General features: G+C 58.4%; 1 protein-coding gene across 7 annotated transcripts in view; it reads right to left on the bottom strand.

The window, feature by feature from the left end:
* NAV1 (neuron navigator 1) overlaps positions 1–18,485 on the bottom strand; it is a 176,177-nt gene that overhangs the window by 102,192 nt on the left and 55,500 nt on the right. For 6 of the 7 annotated variants that reach the window (XM_066239148.1, XM_066239156.1, XM_066239173.1 and 3 more), the window contains exons 3-4: positions 17,600–17,703; positions 5,510–6,301 (exon numbers count right to left, since the gene is read on the bottom strand). In XM_066239148.1, the coding sequence (XP_066095245.1) occupies positions 5,510–6,301; positions 17,600–17,703 (896 nt within the window). The remainder of the gene's footprint in view (positions 1–5,509; positions 6,302–17,599; positions 17,704–18,485) is intronic. The other variant, XM_066239199.1, reaches the window with a different exon arrangement.

The following is an 18,485-nucleotide window of genomic DNA, read 5'->3' as shown; positions in this document are numbered from 1 at the left end:
CTAGAGCCGAGCTGGAGGAGGACCGCACATCCAACATGAACGGTGAGGAACGGCGTTGGCAGCGAGGGCCTGGAACCTGCTGCGGCCAAAGCCCTTGGGCTGAACCTGGAACCACAGATGGGCTGAGCCGAGCACCCCAGCCCCCACCTCAACACCAGAAAGGGCTAGAGAGCCTGGGAGCGCCGGTTAGGTCCTCCTTCTCCCCCTTGTTGTGCTGATAAAAGATAAAAGATGAGCCCCCTGCCAGCTCTGGGCTCACACTGCCATGGTCTCGCTTAGCTCACAGCGTGACCGTGTTGGCACACCGTGGCACAACTGTGATCCTCCCTCAGCCTCCAGCTAGGGACAGAAACTGTCCCCGGGGCCTTGTCCTGTCTGCACGTGATTTCTGCAGGGGCCTGTGCACCTGGAACAGGCAGAATGAATGGGGGGAGGGCTCTCCCTGGTTTCCTCTTCCCACAGGAGGCCCAGCCACCAGGAGAGACAGACACTGCAGGGTAGGTGTGGGAGGTAGCAGCTATGTAGGCATTGAGGGCTGACCAGTGTTTCCAGGGCTCCTGCACCAGCCCAGGCCCTTCCTGTGCAGAGAGGCAAGGTCGCAGGCTCGGGGACATCAAAAACATCTGGGTAATCCAAACAGGCTGTGGGAGGAGGTCGGCCAGAGCCAACGAGAAACATGTGGCGTGCACTTCCCCTCCACTGGCTGCGCACATGGGGTTTCCAGGCAGCTGGCGGGGAGCCGGCCAGGCCAGGGAAACTCGCCCAGGTGCTCGGATGCAGACATCAGAGGCATGGAGGGGTCCAGGTAGGGAGCTGGGCAGCACGGGGCCCAGGAATCAGGGAGCAGGTCTGGCTCCTCCTCCTATCGTCTTATTCAAAACAAAAGACAGAGAGAAGAAATGGACAGGGACCTGACCTCGAATACGGGAGAGGGGGTCGGTGAAGGGCAAATGGTATTGTTCATGAGGATCCAGGCAGCAGGCTGGACCCACAGGTGGAACCTCTCTGGAGACAGAAGCTGGGCTCAACAGGCTTTCTAACAATGAGTACTTTCCAGGAAAATTAGATAGTGAGCTCTTTGTCACTAGGAGTGTGAGAACAGAACGCCCACCTACCTGCCTATGGTGCTACAGAGAGATTCATTTCGGCTCCAGGTAGGCGGCTCAGCCTATTTCTATTCTGTGGCTCTGTGAATCCCGGGAAAGGAAGGGTGAGGGGGTGGCGTGCTCTGCACAGAGGAGAGGACTTTCTCTACCCGGCTGCACAGGGAGACACAACTGTGAGCTGCAGTGGCGACTGCAGGGGCACTGAGCCCCACAGAACAAAGTGCATGCACCTTGACTCCCTGGGGTCGGAGGCCGTGAGGGGCTGGTGTGGACACAAAGGGAGACTGGAGGTCAGCCAAAGAGGAAGTCTCCGGTGCTGGCAGCCTGGGGTTGGGGACAGGTCAATTGTGGTCACAGTAATGGATGGGGGGGGGTGCATGTGGCGTTAAGAGGAACGTGTCAGGAAACACCTCAGGGCTTCAGGTGACTTGGTGCTAGTCTCCCTGGGGGCATAGTCTGCAGGGAAGCAGAGATACCCTAGGTCCCCGGGGGCCATGTGAACGGGTGTCTCCAGAGCAGAGGACCTGCCCTGAGGCCTGCTCACCCAGCCACAGCTCCTCTGGGAAGCAGAGCCCAGCTGCCTGGTGACAAGGAACAGGCTTCAGCTCAGCGGTCTTCTGAAAGAGGCTGTGCCCAGAGGCAGGAGCAGGATGTGGGAGGGACCCTGCAGAGTGCTGCGCCCCCAGAAAGAACTTTCTGAACATGGGGAGAAAACAGGTGTTCTCCTCAATGCCAAGCTTTGGGGGGAGGAGGCCTCACAGCATGAAAGTCCCGAGTCAGTTCTGTCCATACACACAGGCCCACCTGTTGGCCCACACTAGCCACTGCCTTTCTCATCCTGGCTTCTGCCAAGGTCCCCACCTGCTGCCAGGTGGGGCGAGTGATGAGCCCCACTTTCCTGTGGGGCCTTGGGGAGCCCAGAGAGGGCACTAAGACAACTTGAGGTGTGGAACCTCTGACAGGAGGAGGCTGGCAGAGCCTGCTCACCTCACCTGTCTGCTCTGTGTGTCAGTAACCCCTCTATCCCGACCCCCCAGGGCAGGGAACAGAAAGAGAAAACTGTCCTCAGAGCATCCCAGGACATACTCTCCGGCACAAACCCCACACTCACACGCATCCCCCAAACCCATAGCAACCACCTGGCTCAGAGACACAGAACTTCCGGGGACTCCTTGGAGGGCCTTCCTGGTGCCATAGTAATACCTCTCCTGGGTCCTGGCATCTTCGTGAGGAAGCAGGACCAGGACCTCCAGCAACCTTGACCTTGGGCTGCCTCTCTGTCCACTTGGCCCCTTTGCCAGGAGAATGCTGGAGGGAGTTGGCAGATGTGCTTTGAGGTCCTTGGCTGGGGGGGGGGCTGTGGTCACTGTTCTGGGTTAACACAGGCTCCCCCTTGAGCCACCTGGGGCCTTCTCAAGGTCCGACCACCTTACTTTACAACCCGTCCCCACTCCCTGCCAGTGAGGAAGAGCCAGGGGAGGGTTTATTCCATTCACAAATGGGGAAACTGAATCTCTGAGGAGGTCACATAGTTCAGGACTTCCAGGCAGGGAACTGGGATTGCAGCTCTTGCTGTGTCCCAGACCCAAGCTGGGGTTGGGGGTCAGCAGTGGGTAGGTGGAGGCTTTCCTGTGGGAGCCAAACAGCCTTATGTTGACCATTGGCTGGGGTCCAAAGGCATCCGGTTCCTGGGACCAGCCCATGTCCCTGGGGCCATCACCAGTCTCCAAGTCACCAGGGCTCCCCAGTGGGACCCTGGCTGTTTGGCAGCTTCGGAGGCAGGGAAGGGGCAGGGCACCGCCTGGGCCATCTGGGCCCCAGCTGATTTCTGGGAAGGGGATGATCAGGTTTCAGCTCTTCTCTTGTATTCCAGAAAGGCTCTTACTTGGGGCTGCCCCACCCCCCTCCCAGAGAAATTGGGCCTTGGCAGCTTCTTGGGCCTGGGATGGTACCAGGGAGCGCATGTAACCGGACTCTGAGCCTCACTGTGGGGAACAAATGCTCTGTGTCTTCAGTCACCATCCTGAGACATCAAGGCAGCCACGCCTGTCCCCAGAGGCCACCCTACTCCCCATGCAGGGCCATCACAACAGCCTGGAGCACCTCTGTGGCTGCAAGAGACTGACCTGCTCTGCTGTCTTCTGTCCTTCATTCTGCCCTCCACCCCCACCTACCTGGGGTCCTCCCGGCTAGACTGTCCAGCCCTCTCCCCCCACCAGAGAGTTAACCCCTCTGTGAGTCACTGGGGCAGGGCTGGAGGCCTTGATCTGGCTCCTCACTACCTGCTGACTCCCCTCCTCCTCTATCTGGTTTCCTGAAGACTGTGTCATTACTGTGACCAAGGCGTGGGGACACAAGCAGGATTTGCTTATACCACGAACTACAAGGATTGTGAGGCCCTTAAAGCTTTTTGCCCTGGTTCCCCACCTGGGGGTAAGGGGGAGGCCTTCTCCCATCCCCTAAGCTGCAGAGAGGCTCTCCAGCTCTCCAGCCACTGCACCTTGAAAGAAGACAGCACTGAGCAGGAGTGGAGACAGTGGTGCAGCCCCTCCCCAGCCAGCAAGGGGACCACATCTCAGGGGTAGGTGGTTGCTGCCTCAGGAGAAGCCCTGAGGAGGCTTCGTCTAGGCAACCAGGTCCTGGGGCAGCTGGGACGTCCAGCCCTGGGGACAGCCCAGATTAGCTAAATCATCCCAAGCAGGCAAAGCCTTGACCTTGAAAGCAGGGGGAGCTGTGCCCTCTGCTGTTCGGAGTCTCCCTCCAGCACCCCCAGTCACAAAGCTGGTGTCTCCCTCTCCTCTGCCCTGCCCCCACTCCAGTCTACCTGGTGCCTCCCCTCCGGCCTCTACCACGATTTAATGACCACCTCCTGACAGAGGCTGGAGCAGGCCTCTCCTCCCAGGTCCCTCTCCATTACCCAGCCCCTGTCCTGTTCTCCACACTGTCCTTTGTGCCTGCTATTATTTCTCTTTTCTTTTATTGTCCGTCCCGCCCTGCTAGCAGCACGGGGCACAGGCAGGTACACTCCAGAGGTCACAGGGTCAGTGTCTGCACCCACAGCTCCATCCCCACCTGTCCCTGCCAAGTCCACATGCGGCCTCCTCCATGAGGCTCCAAATCCTCGTCCGTGCTCAGGGGCTCATCCTGGCCGACACCTAGGGGTCCTGGAAAGACTGCAGCAGGGCCACCCAGTCTCTAGTGCTGCATTCTCCAGGGCACCACCCGCTCAGTCCATAACCACCCCCCACTCGGCCAGCCTGTCACTCGGATGCAGCCCGTGTCGGCTCCGCCCCTGCACACGCGCGTGGACACGCCCCTTCCCAGCCCAGGTTCCCCCCCCCGGGGGGGGGGGGCGGCGAGCACCAGCCTGATACCCTGGAAGCTCGATCGCTCCGGCTCCCTGGACCCACATCCCAGCCACTGCAACAAGTCCTTGGAGCCAAGGTGGCCCATCGGGCCCCAGGCCCGGTTGCCGTCCTTCCGCGGCCCCAGCTCGGCTGTACGGGCTTCCAAGGCATCGCAGCCTCGAGTGCTACGCTGCCCCATCTACCGTCTACGGGCAAGGGATCCCTGGGAAAGCCAGCGCAGTTCCAGGGGCTTTTTGCATGGACTCCGGGCTCAGAGAACAATGGAACCGCTCTCTGAGCTTTCTCCCTCCGCGCAAGCTTTGTTCCTCCCTTTCCGCAGGCTACGCTTCCATTAGCCTAACGGCACCGGCTTCCCAGTCAATCAGCAGGCTCTGCGAGAATGCCCAGACCTTTCCACACTCTCTAAAAACTCGGGGTTTGGGGTCTGGGAGATGAGCGGAGGGATAGGACGCACATCCAGATGCGCACAGCTGGCTGCCCGCCCTGGCCCCGGCCCCAGACACGTCCTCCTGCCAGAAACCCCACACTCGGGATATCCGACTCTGCTCCCACCGGGGACCCATAAAGGAAGTGGGACCTCAGCTCTGCTCGGGGCCAGCAGTCCCACATCTGCTTCCCGCACACGTGTCCTCCGGACAGCTCACCCCAGGCTCCCCTAGCGATGCGAATGCACTGGTGAGCGCAGATGGCGATACCACTGAGGTCTCCCCAGCCCCAGGTTTTGCATTTAAGATTCGAGGACACCAAGGGGCTCTATTTCAGAGAATCTAGGACCCTCCACGTCATTGTCCAGCTTCACCTCAGGCAGGCCGGAGCAGGGCTTCCTCCTGGTGACATTTTTTTATGAAGGCGCACTTAGCCATGGTATCTGGAGATGGGCCAGCCCTGCACATCTGGGTGCAATGTCCCCCTCATAACCGACCTGAGATCTGGAAAGCCTGACAAGGAGTGTGTGTGGGGGGGTTCCCCACATCTTGTGCAGCTGGCTGGAAGAAAGGAGAAAGCAGGGGACGATGGGGTGGGGGCAGGACTCACCCAGCATCTGGCTGAACAGCAGCTGTTCTAAGTCTCCCAGCACGGTCACCACGAGCTCGGGATCCACCTTGAGGAAGGCGCGCTCTTCCTGGCCCTTGGCGGAGGGCACGGGCCCAGAGCCCTTCTGCGCCTTGGCCTTGCTGGAGAGCAACTCGTCGTCTGACTTGCCATCGTCGCTGAGGGCGGCCTCTGGAGCCTTGCTGAGCGGTTTGACCTCGGCGTAGGGGCCACGCGGGATTCGGCTGGGCTTTCCCAGACTGGGCGCCAGTGGAGCCAGGGGGGCCTTGGCGCAGCCCGCTGGGCCGCTCTTGGCGTGGAAGAGAGAGTGCTCGGACTTAGACAGCGTCTTGGACATGAGTGGGGCCTCGCGGCCTTTGGATCCCGCCTTGCCCAAGCCCTTGGGTGCCTTGGCCATGTCGTCGCTCCACTCGGGCTCATAGAGCTGCAGCTTTTTCTCGGAGTCCGTGAGGAACGACAGGTTGGTAAGCGACTTCTGCTTGCGCAGGTTGGAGGTGGGCAGCCCTCCGGGGACTCGGCCATCCATGCTGCCGGACTTGAAGACCTTCAGCTCAGCGGCGCTGGACTTGGCCATGCCGCCGCCGCCGCCGCTGGGCGCCTTAGCGCGCTTGGGCAGCATGCCTCTGCTGTCCGCCGCCGCCGCCTTCCTCCCAGCACCACGGGGCTCGTCCGCGCTCTCGTCGCCGCCACTGCTCAGCTCCACCTCAGGCTGCGCGCTCTTGACGCTGCTGCCCAGCATTCTGCCCGCGAGGAGCGCATGGACGATCCGCGCGTCTGCAGGCACGGGGCGGGGGAGCGCAAAGAGGAGGAGGCGGGGGAGGGGAGGGGAGAGAAAGGACGGAAGAAACCCGGGAAGAAGGGAGAGTAAGGGGGAGGGCGGAGGGCGGAGGGAGGGAGGCAAGCCGAACCGAGGGCGCAGGGGAAGACACGCAAGGAAGCAAACCGGGGAAGGGAAGGAGCGAGGAAGCCGCGCAGCAAAGGGGCGGGTGGAAGAAAAGGGGCGGGTGGGGAAATACAAATTAAAATGTAAAAATCAATCAAAGGAAGAACAGAGGCCCCGAGGCCTGGCCCCGCCTGCTCCCCCTGGGGTCCTGGGGGCGCGCAGCGGCAGCGCCCTTGCCTCGCCTCCGTCCGCTTGCCTGCCAGCCCGCCCGCTGGAGCAGGGGCTGCGGCTGCGGCTCCAGCGAGGAAGAAGGGAGGGGAGGCGGGCGCAATCAGGGAGGGGAGGAGTATGTGCGAGGGAGCGAGGTGGGGGAGAGGGCTGTGTCTATTTCTGGCTTGGAGGCGGTGGTATTTGCAGCAGAGATGCAGGGGCGGATGAGTAGGGGTACGGGAGTTGGGGGGGGGACAGAGATAACGGATGTGACCAGTTTTTATCCTCACTTTGTGATTAGAGACAGAAAAGATTCTCCAAGGGGCACTGGTGGCCGTCGTGCTCGCTCAGGAGTGGGGTGGAAAGGATCCGCTGAGATGTGGGGGTGCAGGTAAAAGGGACTGTGACAAGGGGCTCAGGACAGAGTGAGTTCCAGAACAGGGATGTTGGAGGGGGTTCCCCCAGGAAACTTCCAGGCCCTCCTTGTTCAGTACCTGAGGCACAAGGCTGCTCTCCTGAAGTGGGCTTAGGGGTGGGAAAGACTGGGGAAGAAGGTCATGGCATTGAAGGAAAAGACTAATTCTTGGGATCAGGAGATTGGGTCCCCCTTCCATTGTGTGACCTTGTCAAAGTCACTGCGCCCTCTGGCTCTCTGTCTCCCCTCACTGGTTGTAACACCAGCTGCACAGGTGCAAGGACTTTGGAATTGTGAAGGGCTGTGTCCAGCCTGGGGAAGCAGGATGAGTCCCAGCACAGGTGCCCTGGCTGCGGGAGAGCTAACACAGGGCTGCACACACGAGTCCTCCCCACTCCCCGCCCCCTTCCACCTGGGGTAGAAGGGAGGCAGGGGCAGCAGTTTGCCTAGGGCTGTCCCCCAGTAAGAGGACGCTGCCCATCCTCCCAGACTGGGCTTGCAGGTGGCGGGAGAATGGGTGGGGGGAACCAGGAAGGCTTCCTGGAACACCCCACAGTCAAAGGGAAGGTTCCGACCAGGAGACCAGAAGCAGGAGGCTCTTCAGCTCACACCTGCCCAGCACTGACACCACCTCAGAGGAGTGGAGGAAAGGACAGGTGTGTGTGAAAGTTTACCAGAAGGTCCTCTGGTCAAGGGCACAACACAGCGTGGCCTTGCACTTAAGACACTTACGGGTGGAGTCGGGGTGCGTGGTAGCAAATGACAAGCCATAGGACCTGGCTAAAGGGACCGAAGTGGCACCATGCCAGAACATGGCCCGGATACAGGGAGTGCCCAAAAGATGAGACCAATCCTGAGAGTTCCTCTCTGGGCACATGAGGTATTCACGTTTCTACCCAAACACAAGATCCCGGCTCAAGGAAAGACTGGAACCCCATCATCGGTGCCACATCTCTGGGAAACCAGGCCCTCCCTCTTTTAGTGAGACCAATATCACTCTCCTAATGTCCTCACCCTGACTCAGAGGTCACTCTCTCATTTGCCCATAATACTCATCATTCAATCACAAGGGAAGCTGGTTTTTCTTAAAAAAACAACAACAACGATTTGAGAACCTGGGGACACTTGTTTTCTGATCCACCCGCTATGGCGGTTCCTATTTACTGTCTACATGGTCTGTTCTGCATATAAATCCATCTCCCCTTTGCAGAGAAGGAGCAATGGACCGTCTGACCGAAAGGTCCAGTCCACTGTGTGTCCTGTGGTAGGCAGAACCTGTTGCTCTCTCCCTGGTGTTAACTTGGGCCCCCTCGTCTCTGGTATCCGCGCTGTAGGTGAGCTCCAGTCAGACCGATCTGTAGGAGGTGTTTATGAAACACCTCCCACTTGTTGCTCTGTCCATTTGCACTTCTTTGTCCCTGGATACCCATCACCTGGGGGCCCAATCTTCCTCTCCTCCTGGATATTCGACTCTCCCCTCCCTTCTCTTTGCTCTTCTGTGTTCCTCTGCACCTCCTTTCCTGGGACATCACATGCCCCAAATCCCAAGTCCGTTTTTCAAATAGCAGCTTCTGGGACCCTGCCCCTTCAGGAAGTGAGGCGAAAGCCCCCAGCATGCCCTTCTAAAACCCACATTTCCCTTCTGAAACAGAAAACACCTTCCATGCTCATCTCATGAGTTAATTCAGTGGGGATCCCCTTGAGTGCCGGCCTCCCCTTTGTCCCCTGGTCACCTTCGCCTGTCACTCTTTAAAGGGTTTTGTTGCGGCCATGTGGCGATCCCTTTAAACCGTCATCTTGGCATCCTGGAACTTTCAGACGCTCCCTAATGCAACCTTTCACTCTCTCTCTCTCTCTCTCTCTCTTTCTCTGGCTCCTTTTCCATTCCTTTCACATCCCCTGAGTTTCCCACCATCCCCTGCTGCAGTGAGAGGTTCTGCTGCCGTGGCAACAGCCATTCCGGGCACCAGTTACCAGTCGATAAAGCCATAGTGTGCAGAATGCTTCCTCGAGTGATTCCTAAAAAGAGAGGGGCCACCCCTGTCACACCACCCCCAAACCCAGCCCCGGGCCTCTTTTACCTGCAGGGCAGACAGGCTGTGAAGTGGTCACTGCAGGGAGATGTGGCCAGGTCAGAGGGGCTTTGTGATGAGGGGTGGGAAGGGATGCAGGTGATGTTGGTGACCTACAGGAGGGGATGAGGTCCTGCCCAGCTTCCAAAGGGGAGGTGAGGAACAAGGCTGCTTTAGAATCACATGAGTCCCTGGTTCCCTGGCTCCCCCAAACTGGCTCATCCCCCCACACCCCACTCCCATTTCAATGATAGGGGTGGGATGGGTGATCTGACATCTGTTGACCAATTACTGAGAGCAATTTAGCGATTTGAGGAGTGACGATTCAGGCATACAGTCAGAGAAAGGCATGTGGTGACATTTGACATGGTCACCCTATGTGTGACTGGGTGAACATGACCCAGGTTGTCTGGGGTGGGGACAGTTTGAAGGCCCTGCCCACGGGATGGGATTAAGATTACTGGGATGAGAGGAAGAGGAAGGGAGGTGGGAAGGAGGGCCGAGCTGCCCTCCCCCCAGTGACTTTGAAAGGTAACCTTGGGAGAAGGCAGGCTCTGAGGGAGGGGGTGGTGGGCAGCTGACTCTGGGTGCCTGGGAGCTGACTGGTGGCACTGGGGGTGGGAAGAGCAGTCAGACTCGAGCTGTCCTTACAGCCATCAGAATTTGCTGAAGGAGCAAGGGTGTGTGAGCGGGAAAGAGACAGAGATGACCCCAAGGACCCAGGCCTGGACAGCACTAAGGTTAGGGATGCCCTTACTCCAGATGGGGAAGGCGTTCAGGGGAGCTACTTTTGGAGAAAGGCCTAGAGTCCTCTGGGCCCCTGGTCCTCCAGGTGGCCCTCCCTGACCTCACACACTCACTGCAGCCCCTAGGTAACCAGCCTCCTGACATCTGGGGCCAACACTTGATTCACTCCATCGTGTTTCCCACTCTGGCTGGTCCACCAGGGAGGAGCCCTTTCTCAAAGCTCATCCCAGCTCTGCGGTGAATGACGACCAGCGAAATGAATGAACACGTGACTCAGAGCAGATGTGTGGGGGAGTGTTAGCAGCAGTGACCTCTTGGAACCCCACGGGAGAGATGCAGCAGCTGGTGTGCTGGAAGGGGCGCCAGGCTCTGAGACAGTGGCCCCGCAAGGCCACTCTCCCTCCTCTGCTGACCTGGACGACAGGGCGTCCAGCAGAGACCTCCCTTGGCCCTGTGGAGGGATGCTCTAGGACTTCAGGGGAAGAACTTTGGTGCATGTCACAGCCGAGGCCCTCTCCTCCCCTGCATCTGCACTCTGTTCAGTGGTGTGAGAGAGTTCTGCCACACCTCTGGGAGACAGGGGCAAGAGTGGGCACAGCGTCCCCGGCTGCCTGGCACACGGCAGTCCCAAATGGAACTTAAGCCCCACCCTCCACTTCCCCTTGAGAAGAAAAGGGGCCAGTGGATGCCGTGGTCCAACATGCAGGCACCAGCTTGCTCATACCTCCAGGTCCTCATCCAGGAAGCCTCCTGGATTGTTCCACTAGCTTCCTCCCAGGCTAGACACCACCTCCATTCTGACAGGGCGTTAGTTACTGAGACATTTCTGTGGACTCTGCAGAGGCCTGGCTTTGTCCAGCATGCTCCCTGAGCTCAGCGTCTGGGGACATTTCTTCTGGGCCATGGGCTCAGAAGAGATCTATCTGTCTCCTTGCCTGGCGGTTGGGGGGGGGCGGTACATGAGGCTCAGCAGACTGGGCTGGGAGTGGGTCCAGGGGTCGTGGGCCTCAATCTGCCCTCTACTATCTCAGGAACAGCGTGGAGAAATTCTAACCAACAACCCACATCCCCGGGAGCTCACACAGCATGGACCCATCCCCCACCCCAGCCTGACCTAGTGTGAAATGGGGTGGGGTGGGAGGACAGAGACCAGGCCCTGAAATAGAAAACAAGGCACCTCTGGCCACATGACCCAAGCCTGAGGACAGTATCCCTAGCATGAAGGGAGGGCTCTTCAAGGCTGGGAGGGACACAGGCTCTCCCTTCAGAGCCACGTGTTTTAGGCTGAGTGGCCCCAGAGGAAATGGAAATGTGGCCGAGGGATTACTCCCTCAAGGACCTACTCCAGACATGGGGTGTGGGCCCATAGCAGTGACCCTCCTGCAGCCTCAGCGGCCCAGGGCTGGAGGTCTGACCTCCGGTTGGCCTGAGGCTCAGACTCCTGTTCTGGCCCCCAGGCTGGAATATGGGCTAGCTGCCCCTCAGCAAGGGGTACTGGACATGCAAGTGAGGCTCCAGGCTTCTCTTTCCTCTTCTTCTGCTGGGTATAGGACCTCCAAGTGCTGAGACCTTCCTCCTTGACTAAAGCCAGGGTTCTGTGATCTCCCAAAGGGAATGTGGCCCAGGTGACCTCCACACTACCCAGATGCACCTTCCTCAGATGAGGACCAGTCCAAGGCAGGTATCATGGCAACTGCAGGCAGGAGGGGGTAGTGTGTGGGTGGCTGTGTCCATGTGCTAGGTGGAGATGTGCAAACTGCCTGTCTGAGTGTGTGTCCTTTAATTCGAGCAAACCCAGACACAGACTGGACCCGTCCATATCCCTGCAGAGCCAGCCACTGAATCCCAAAGCCAAGTGCAACCTCAAACACAATCTCACTCAACGTTCTGCCTTAGGGTCAAGCTGACCCATTCGTAATAAGTCCTATTACACCGCACTGTGGGCCAAGGAAACTCAAAAACCCCATGCAGAAAAACACAAGCCCCCAGCCTGGGTTGTCTGGCTAGCCTTGTGATGACATCACCACCAAGCAGCAGGACTTCCTCCGCGTTCAGACAGACTGGACCCAACAGGTCCAGGTCTGCACAGCCAACCGTCAAATACATAAGCTCTATGCTGGGGAGACAGCATGTTGCCCAGGTTCTGGGAGAGCTCCTTGGTGCCAACACTTAGAGACAAAGGCGAGAGTAAGGAGACTCGGAACGTACCTGGACCTGACCCAGCTGGGGATGGACCCCTGGCCTTCTGACCAACCTGGAGCAACATCCTCTCTTCCTGGTTGTACTCAGCACCTCCGTGCCTTACGAGGTTTCTGTGAGGTGTTTGAACGAGGCGTTGAACTTCACAGGGGTGGGACACGGATTCATAACTCAATGCCTCTTAATAGAATAATCGCTGGCAATTACTCGGCACAGAAAAGCGGTTGTACAGATGTCTAAAAACGTAGGCGGGTGCTCCAGGTGGGAGTTCCAGTGCCAGGGTAAGAACTCCCCTTTCCCAGAGCCCAATGTCATCACCGGGGAGCTGACCCCTCTGGGCTTCCTGCCCCCATGGAGCTCAGGTGTTGGGGCGGAAAGGATGCAGGGAGCTCATGGGCCACGCTGGTCCCTGGACCGTGCCATCTGTGTGAGCACAGGGCTGCTCTCCTTCCCTAAGGGTGAGGCTGAGCTCGGCTCCTAGTCTATCTGAACCCAAGGCTTCTCATCACTGTGCTCACTCATTGCATCTCCAGCCGTCGGAGCAGGTGGAGGGTTTTGAGAGAGGGGATAACCAAGTAAGTATTTCTCTGCTCCCCCATCCCCAGACTTGTGAACTTCCTTCCACCCTGACCCTTTCATTAGCTAGAGCCCCCTCTGAAGCCTGGACCCCCCAGCCCAGGAGCTGCAAGGAAGAAGAAGGCTTTTGACTCTTACTCAAATGAACCAAAGGTTGAGTATTGGGGCTGGGGGTAACTCTCAGCCTCTTATCTTCTGGGTCATTGGGTCTGTGTCACCTCCCTCTCTTCCAGGGCCTTCCCTGCAAGCCCTGCAGGGCAGGCAGTGTGGGGAAGGCTCTCAGTGGGGACCCTAATCATCTTCTCACAGGGGTCCAAAAGCTGTGTTCCAGTTTCTGCCCATTTGCCGGGAGGAACTAAAGCCTTGAGTGTGACCAGAATGGAGACCGAGCTCAGAAGATGAAGCCCCTGTAGGCCCTGCACCTGCCCTGGGCCCTCCCCGTCTTGGCTGTACCCTCAGGACCCTCACAGGCACATGGAGAACTAACACAGGGGCTGGGGTTTCCTGAGGGTGGGGTGGTGGTGAAGCAGTTCTTTTTAGGTCAAATCTCCAAACACCTGCTGGGAGGAAGCTGAGCCCAACACAGACAGGTATGGGGCACAGAGGCCAACGCTCTAGGAAAACCACAGGGGGAGGTTTGCCACCTTCCCCCTCTACCCACTGTTACCAGCGTCTGAGATCTGGGGTGGAGGGGGGAGCCCACAGACCTCTGGTGCCGGCATCTCGGAATTGCCATGAGCCCAGAGCTTGCCCCTTGCTCATTGGGGTAGGAGACGTATTCCACCCCAAAGGTGGGGCTCCTCCAGGGTCACCCACAGATGGTGCCTGGCTCCTGGCTGCCACAGAAGCTCTCTGCCAGTTTGGCCCCTGGACGTGTCCCCAGTGTCTACAGCAGCACCTGGCACACGGTAATGGACGTGAGTTCCTTCTGTAACTGGGCAATGCAGAGGCTAGGCCTTGCCCACCCGGTGTCTTGTTTGAAGCATATACCCCCCTTCCGGAGCCTGCGTGGCCCCTAGAAGTCTACTTGGTCCCTGTCGGTGACTCTGTTTATCAAAAAGGGTCCCGACACCCGTGTTCCATAGGGCACTGATCCACGCCAACCCTGAGAACATAGCTAATGCCATTGCCCCCCCGAAGGAGGTCTGTGTTGTCTAATCAATTGTCTGCATGTCCTCTCTCCAAGGATGGCTGGGACATTAGGCTCGGCTCAGCCTGAACATCCCCAAGAGGCAGAGAATGTGGCGGTGAGAACTTAGCATGAAATGACATAGGTTTGGGAAGGCAGAGCAGCTGGTGATGTCCCAGGACTTGCTGGGTTGGGGGAGAGGTCAGCAGGGCTGCGGCTCACTGACCCATTTCCTCCTCCCCACACTTGGCAGAGGTTGGGGGGACCAGGCTGAGCTTGAACCGCTAACAGGGTGACACTGCAAGTGCCAGCAGCAATGGAGGAGCAGGGAGGTGGCACCAGGGGAGCATGACGTTGTGACAAACCTGGCTCTAAACCCCGGCACAGCCCCCAGTTGTGCGTCCTTGAACAAGCTATTTTATGTCACCTCTCTGGGCACATTTCCGCATCTGTCACAGGCTAACGGGACCACCTGCAGCGGGCTGTGCCAGGGGCTGAAGGAGGACTTGGTGGGACACACCCTGCAGCAGCACGCCCTGCACATAGTAGGCGCTCGATAAATAGTCGTTATCACCCAATGGCCATGTAGTGCTGGGGACATCAGAAGATAGTGGTCACCTGCTAACCGACCATGCTGTCTCAAACAGGTCGCTGTTCCCTTCTACACCCCACCTCACTGGGGAAATGAGGCCACATTGGGTGGCGTGTAAATTTTGTCAGAGTTTTGACTTCTTGTATGTGCTGATGCCAAGTTGTTTGTAGCCCAGGATGCTCAGACTTGGCCTGAAGATCGCAGAAGGGTGCAGGGCTTGTACCACTGCCCCAGGGACCCCAGAATCCCAGAACCAGCTCCTCTGCAGAGGGGACAGCCACCAGCCGAGGGCACGCTGGGATCACATGTTTTCTTAGACAGGAGATTCTATCTCTGCTCCCAAATCCACAAGACATGAAACACTTAAAGATGGAGTCCACCCCCGCCCCATCCCCACAGGATAAGAAAGCTGGAGGCAGCAGACCCAGCAGGAGACCAGACTCCACATGTCCCTCCCCCATCCTGCTCTGAATGCACCAGACACGGGTGAGCAGCACAGCGGGGACCAGGCTGTGCTGTTCCTCAGTGACACGTGTCCCGATGAGGCAAGCCCCCTCATACGTGTCCACTTAGCGTTTCTTCAAACATGCCACAGAGTGGAAGCAATCAAGGCCACTGTGTCAACCTCAGGCGGCCTTTCCTGGTCTCCCTGCACGCAGCCTCACACATGTGGGCACACAGACGCGCCAGCCTGGCTTCCCCGGGATTCCCAGATTAAGATCTGATGGCGCCCATCGATGGCTTCCACCCCTCCCTGGAGGGTGAGCAGGTGGGGGTGGCCCGGCCAGGTAGAGTCCAGATGGTCCCAGTTCACGTGCGCTTGGCCGTGACCAGCTGGCTGGGGATGCCTCTGGAGCCAGCGCCAACACCCCTGCTGGTGGCCAGTCATCGTGGGAGATTCCCTCCCTGCTGGATGGCCATTCTGCCTCATTTGGATGCTACTTCCGAGCAGACTAAGTAGGAAAGCAGAGCAGGGCTGACAGAGGTCCCTCAAGGACTCTTGTCCCCACAGGAGAAAGCAGAGAGAGACTGGTCGCTCCTCCTCAGCCACAGGACAGGACACAGGCCCAGAGAGACAGCTCCGTGACCCGTCAGCGCCCTGCATGCCCCCAGGGCTCCATTTTCCCCAAAATACTGGTCAGCAGCAATGTGTGGGGGACAGGGACCCAGAGAGTTCCCAGGCCAGGAGAGAGATCAGGAGGACATCTGAGCTACAAGAGAGAGCAGACCTGGCCCATGTCATCCACAGGCTGATACAGCCATCATCTGACCCACAGCTGGGAGATAACAGTTCTGGGTTCTGTGAAAAACACCAACCTATAATACGGAATGCTCCCAAGCACTCAACTCTCCTACAGTGTAGGGGGACAAGCCCAGGGCTCCCCCGTGCTGCCTGGTCAGCTCTGACACAGGCGGTCACTGGGTAGCCTGCTGGGAGCCAATAGACTTCCCAGGGCAGGTTCGCTGGATGAGCCCTGAGGTGGGGACCTGCCTGAATGCGGGTCACAGTCTTACTCATCTTTCACTGCAGTGCCGGGACAAGGCCAGCATGCCTGATGGTTTGTTGACTGAATGACTGAATGAATGGAAGAATAAATAAATGAATGAATTAATGAGTCAGCCAAGCCCAAGGGCTTCCCTGTCTCCTCTCTTCTCTTGGTTGTTTTCTTCCAGCGAAGTGGAGAGGACGGCTTGCTGACCAGACACAGGCAGATCCCAAATCCCCCCATCCACTGGTCAGAGAGCCGGGCATGTCCTTGGCCATAATGGGTCACCAAGACAACTGGCCAGTACCAGAGCAGAGACCATGCTGTGCACCCGGCTCCCTGTCCCCCGGAGCCTGGAGGAAGTCCACCTCCAGTTCCTGCACTCTCTACCCACCAGGGTTACACCCATTTTCAGAGCTGGCTGGCAAGGGTCTTCCAGCTAACACAACTGGGGGGATTCCTGGTGCCCCCTTCCTCCCACCACTCACAGGATGATAATGACCGATGCAAGCCAGCTGGGTGGCGACCATGGGCTCTAGCCATGTGGCACACATAAGGAAGCCATTACAGTAACAAAGCTGCCGATATAAAAATAGAGCATAGTTTCCTGGTTACCACATTCTAATTCGGATGGCTTTTTGGTGCCAGCGAATTTGGGTTTCCTTTTGTCCCCGGCCCTGCCCCGGTTACTCTGCTTGTTTGCTTCTTGTGGGAGGCAGTGGTTCACAGTCCCAGTGCCTGGTCCCTGCCCCACCACCCTCCGCTCCAAGGCCTGCTGGGGAAGAGACTGTGGCTGCTCTCGGGGTCACAGTGACTCTCTATGTCTCTGCTGGACACCAGGCCTGACAATAGCTCAGAAGGACCCAGCTCCTAAGCCAAGCGGGGCACTCAACCACCTGCCCGACAGAGGACAGTGAAGTCCGGTCCGGACGTTCGGGTCAGGCATGTCCTCTGTCCAGTTGGTCCCACTGGTGCAGGGCACTGAGCTGATGCTGTGACAATTCGGGTTTGCCAAAAGTAAGTTCATTCCTTGCCTAGGACGAGCGTCCTTTTCTCTGAGAAGCCAGAGAGGGCCTAGCTGCTCCCTGCAGGGTGGGGGCCTCAACTGCCCTCCAGGTATTCCTTCAGTGTTTCAGGGAAACCAACACACACCCCTCAACTCTACTAAGGGCTTAGAATGTGACCCATTCAGGACTTAACCTGTGGTTCATTAGTTCATTTATTCATTGAGAGACACCAATTGAGTCATCGGCCAGAGACTGCCTGGGGATGGCTTGGGGACAGACGGTGTCTCTGTCCTTACAGAATATCACTGTCAGGTGAGACTCCCACTCTGGTCCTGAGGCCCAGGTAATAGCACTGCCCACATCTGTGATTAGCTGTGACTCAGGAGGTAACGGGAAGGTGACCAGCATGGGAGGGGCCTGTGAAGATAGTCCAGGAGAGGAAGCCACTGCAGCAGGTGGCTGGATGGCTCTGGACCGCGGGCCTGGTATCCTTGGCTCCAACCCTCTGGCTCGTGGCTCTTGGCCACGACCTCGGTGGCTCCCACAGCCCAAGTGCTAGATAAACATGGCACCCACTGGCCACTCTCCTGCGCTGACCTTGAAGTGCTCCTGGACTTGAACCGGCTCTGGGCTGAATCCAGCACAGCCAAAGCTCAACATGTATTCCAGGCTGATGCCAGAGATATGGACCTGCTTGTCCAGGTACATGGTGGCCTCCCCACCCCAGGAGGAAGTCCTTCTGCTGGCACACTTACCCACGCAGGAGAAGTCATCCTTGATCCCACCAGGGGGTATGGAGCAGCCATCCAAGGCCCAGCTGCCCTGGGGGAGGGAGCTGGGTTCATGGTCTGTCTGCAACCTGCCGGACAGAGAACAGTGGTCACTCACAGCCTTGAAGTCTCTCCATGGGGCTGAGGAAACCCCGAGAGCTTGGTTCTTCTCTGCTGCTACCTACACCCCTGTGCCTGGGCCTCTCTGATGGACACATGCCCGTGTGAGCATGCTGGGAGGCAGCAGGTCCCTGGGCAAAGTCAGGCTGAGGAGTGGGGGTGCCCCTGAGGGCACAGATGCCTGAGGCCAGTTGCCTCATTTTCACACACATGCATTACCCATGGGGCACAAGGGACCTCAGGCCATGGTCACTGCCCTCGGGCTGCTGCATAGATTACAGCCACAGGCATTACACAGGGAAGAGCTCCCCCTGAGCTGGGGTCCCTGACTCCTTATGAGGGCTCAGGGTACACATAGGGCCCCAACTCGCCCCCAGTCTAGGCAGCAAGGTCAAAAAGGGAAAAGGGCAGTCTCAGCACAGGTCACTCGACTCCCAGGAGGATGGAACACGCTGGGCCACTGGTGGCGGCAGCGGGCAGGGCGGGGTTTCTGGGCTGCAGCTCCCAAATGCACACAGACCTCTGGGCTGGACTGACCGCTCCTGGAAACAAAGGCTGAGGGAGCTTTCATTACAGACAATTACCCTGGGCTCTGGGCCTGGCCCACCCGTGGCTGTCACTGTCTCCAGCTAAATGGGCCCTTCAATAGCTGGGCAGGGTGGGGAGGGGTGGGGAGGGCTGTATAGGCAGGGGAGAAACTGGTGTAGTCCCAGGGAGGGGACAGAGCTGGGAGCCTGGTGTCTTCAGAGCC

This window comes from Saccopteryx bilineata, chromosome 1 (genome assembly GCF_036850765.1).
Source record: "Saccopteryx bilineata isolate mSacBil1 chromosome 1, mSacBil1_pri_phased_curated, whole genome shotgun sequence".
Lineage (NCBI taxonomy): Eukaryota > Metazoa > Chordata > Mammalia > Chiroptera > Emballonuridae > Saccopteryx > Saccopteryx bilineata.
The sequence above is the reverse complement of the archived record's forward strand: the minus strand, read 5'-3'. Positions and strand labels throughout refer to the sequence as shown.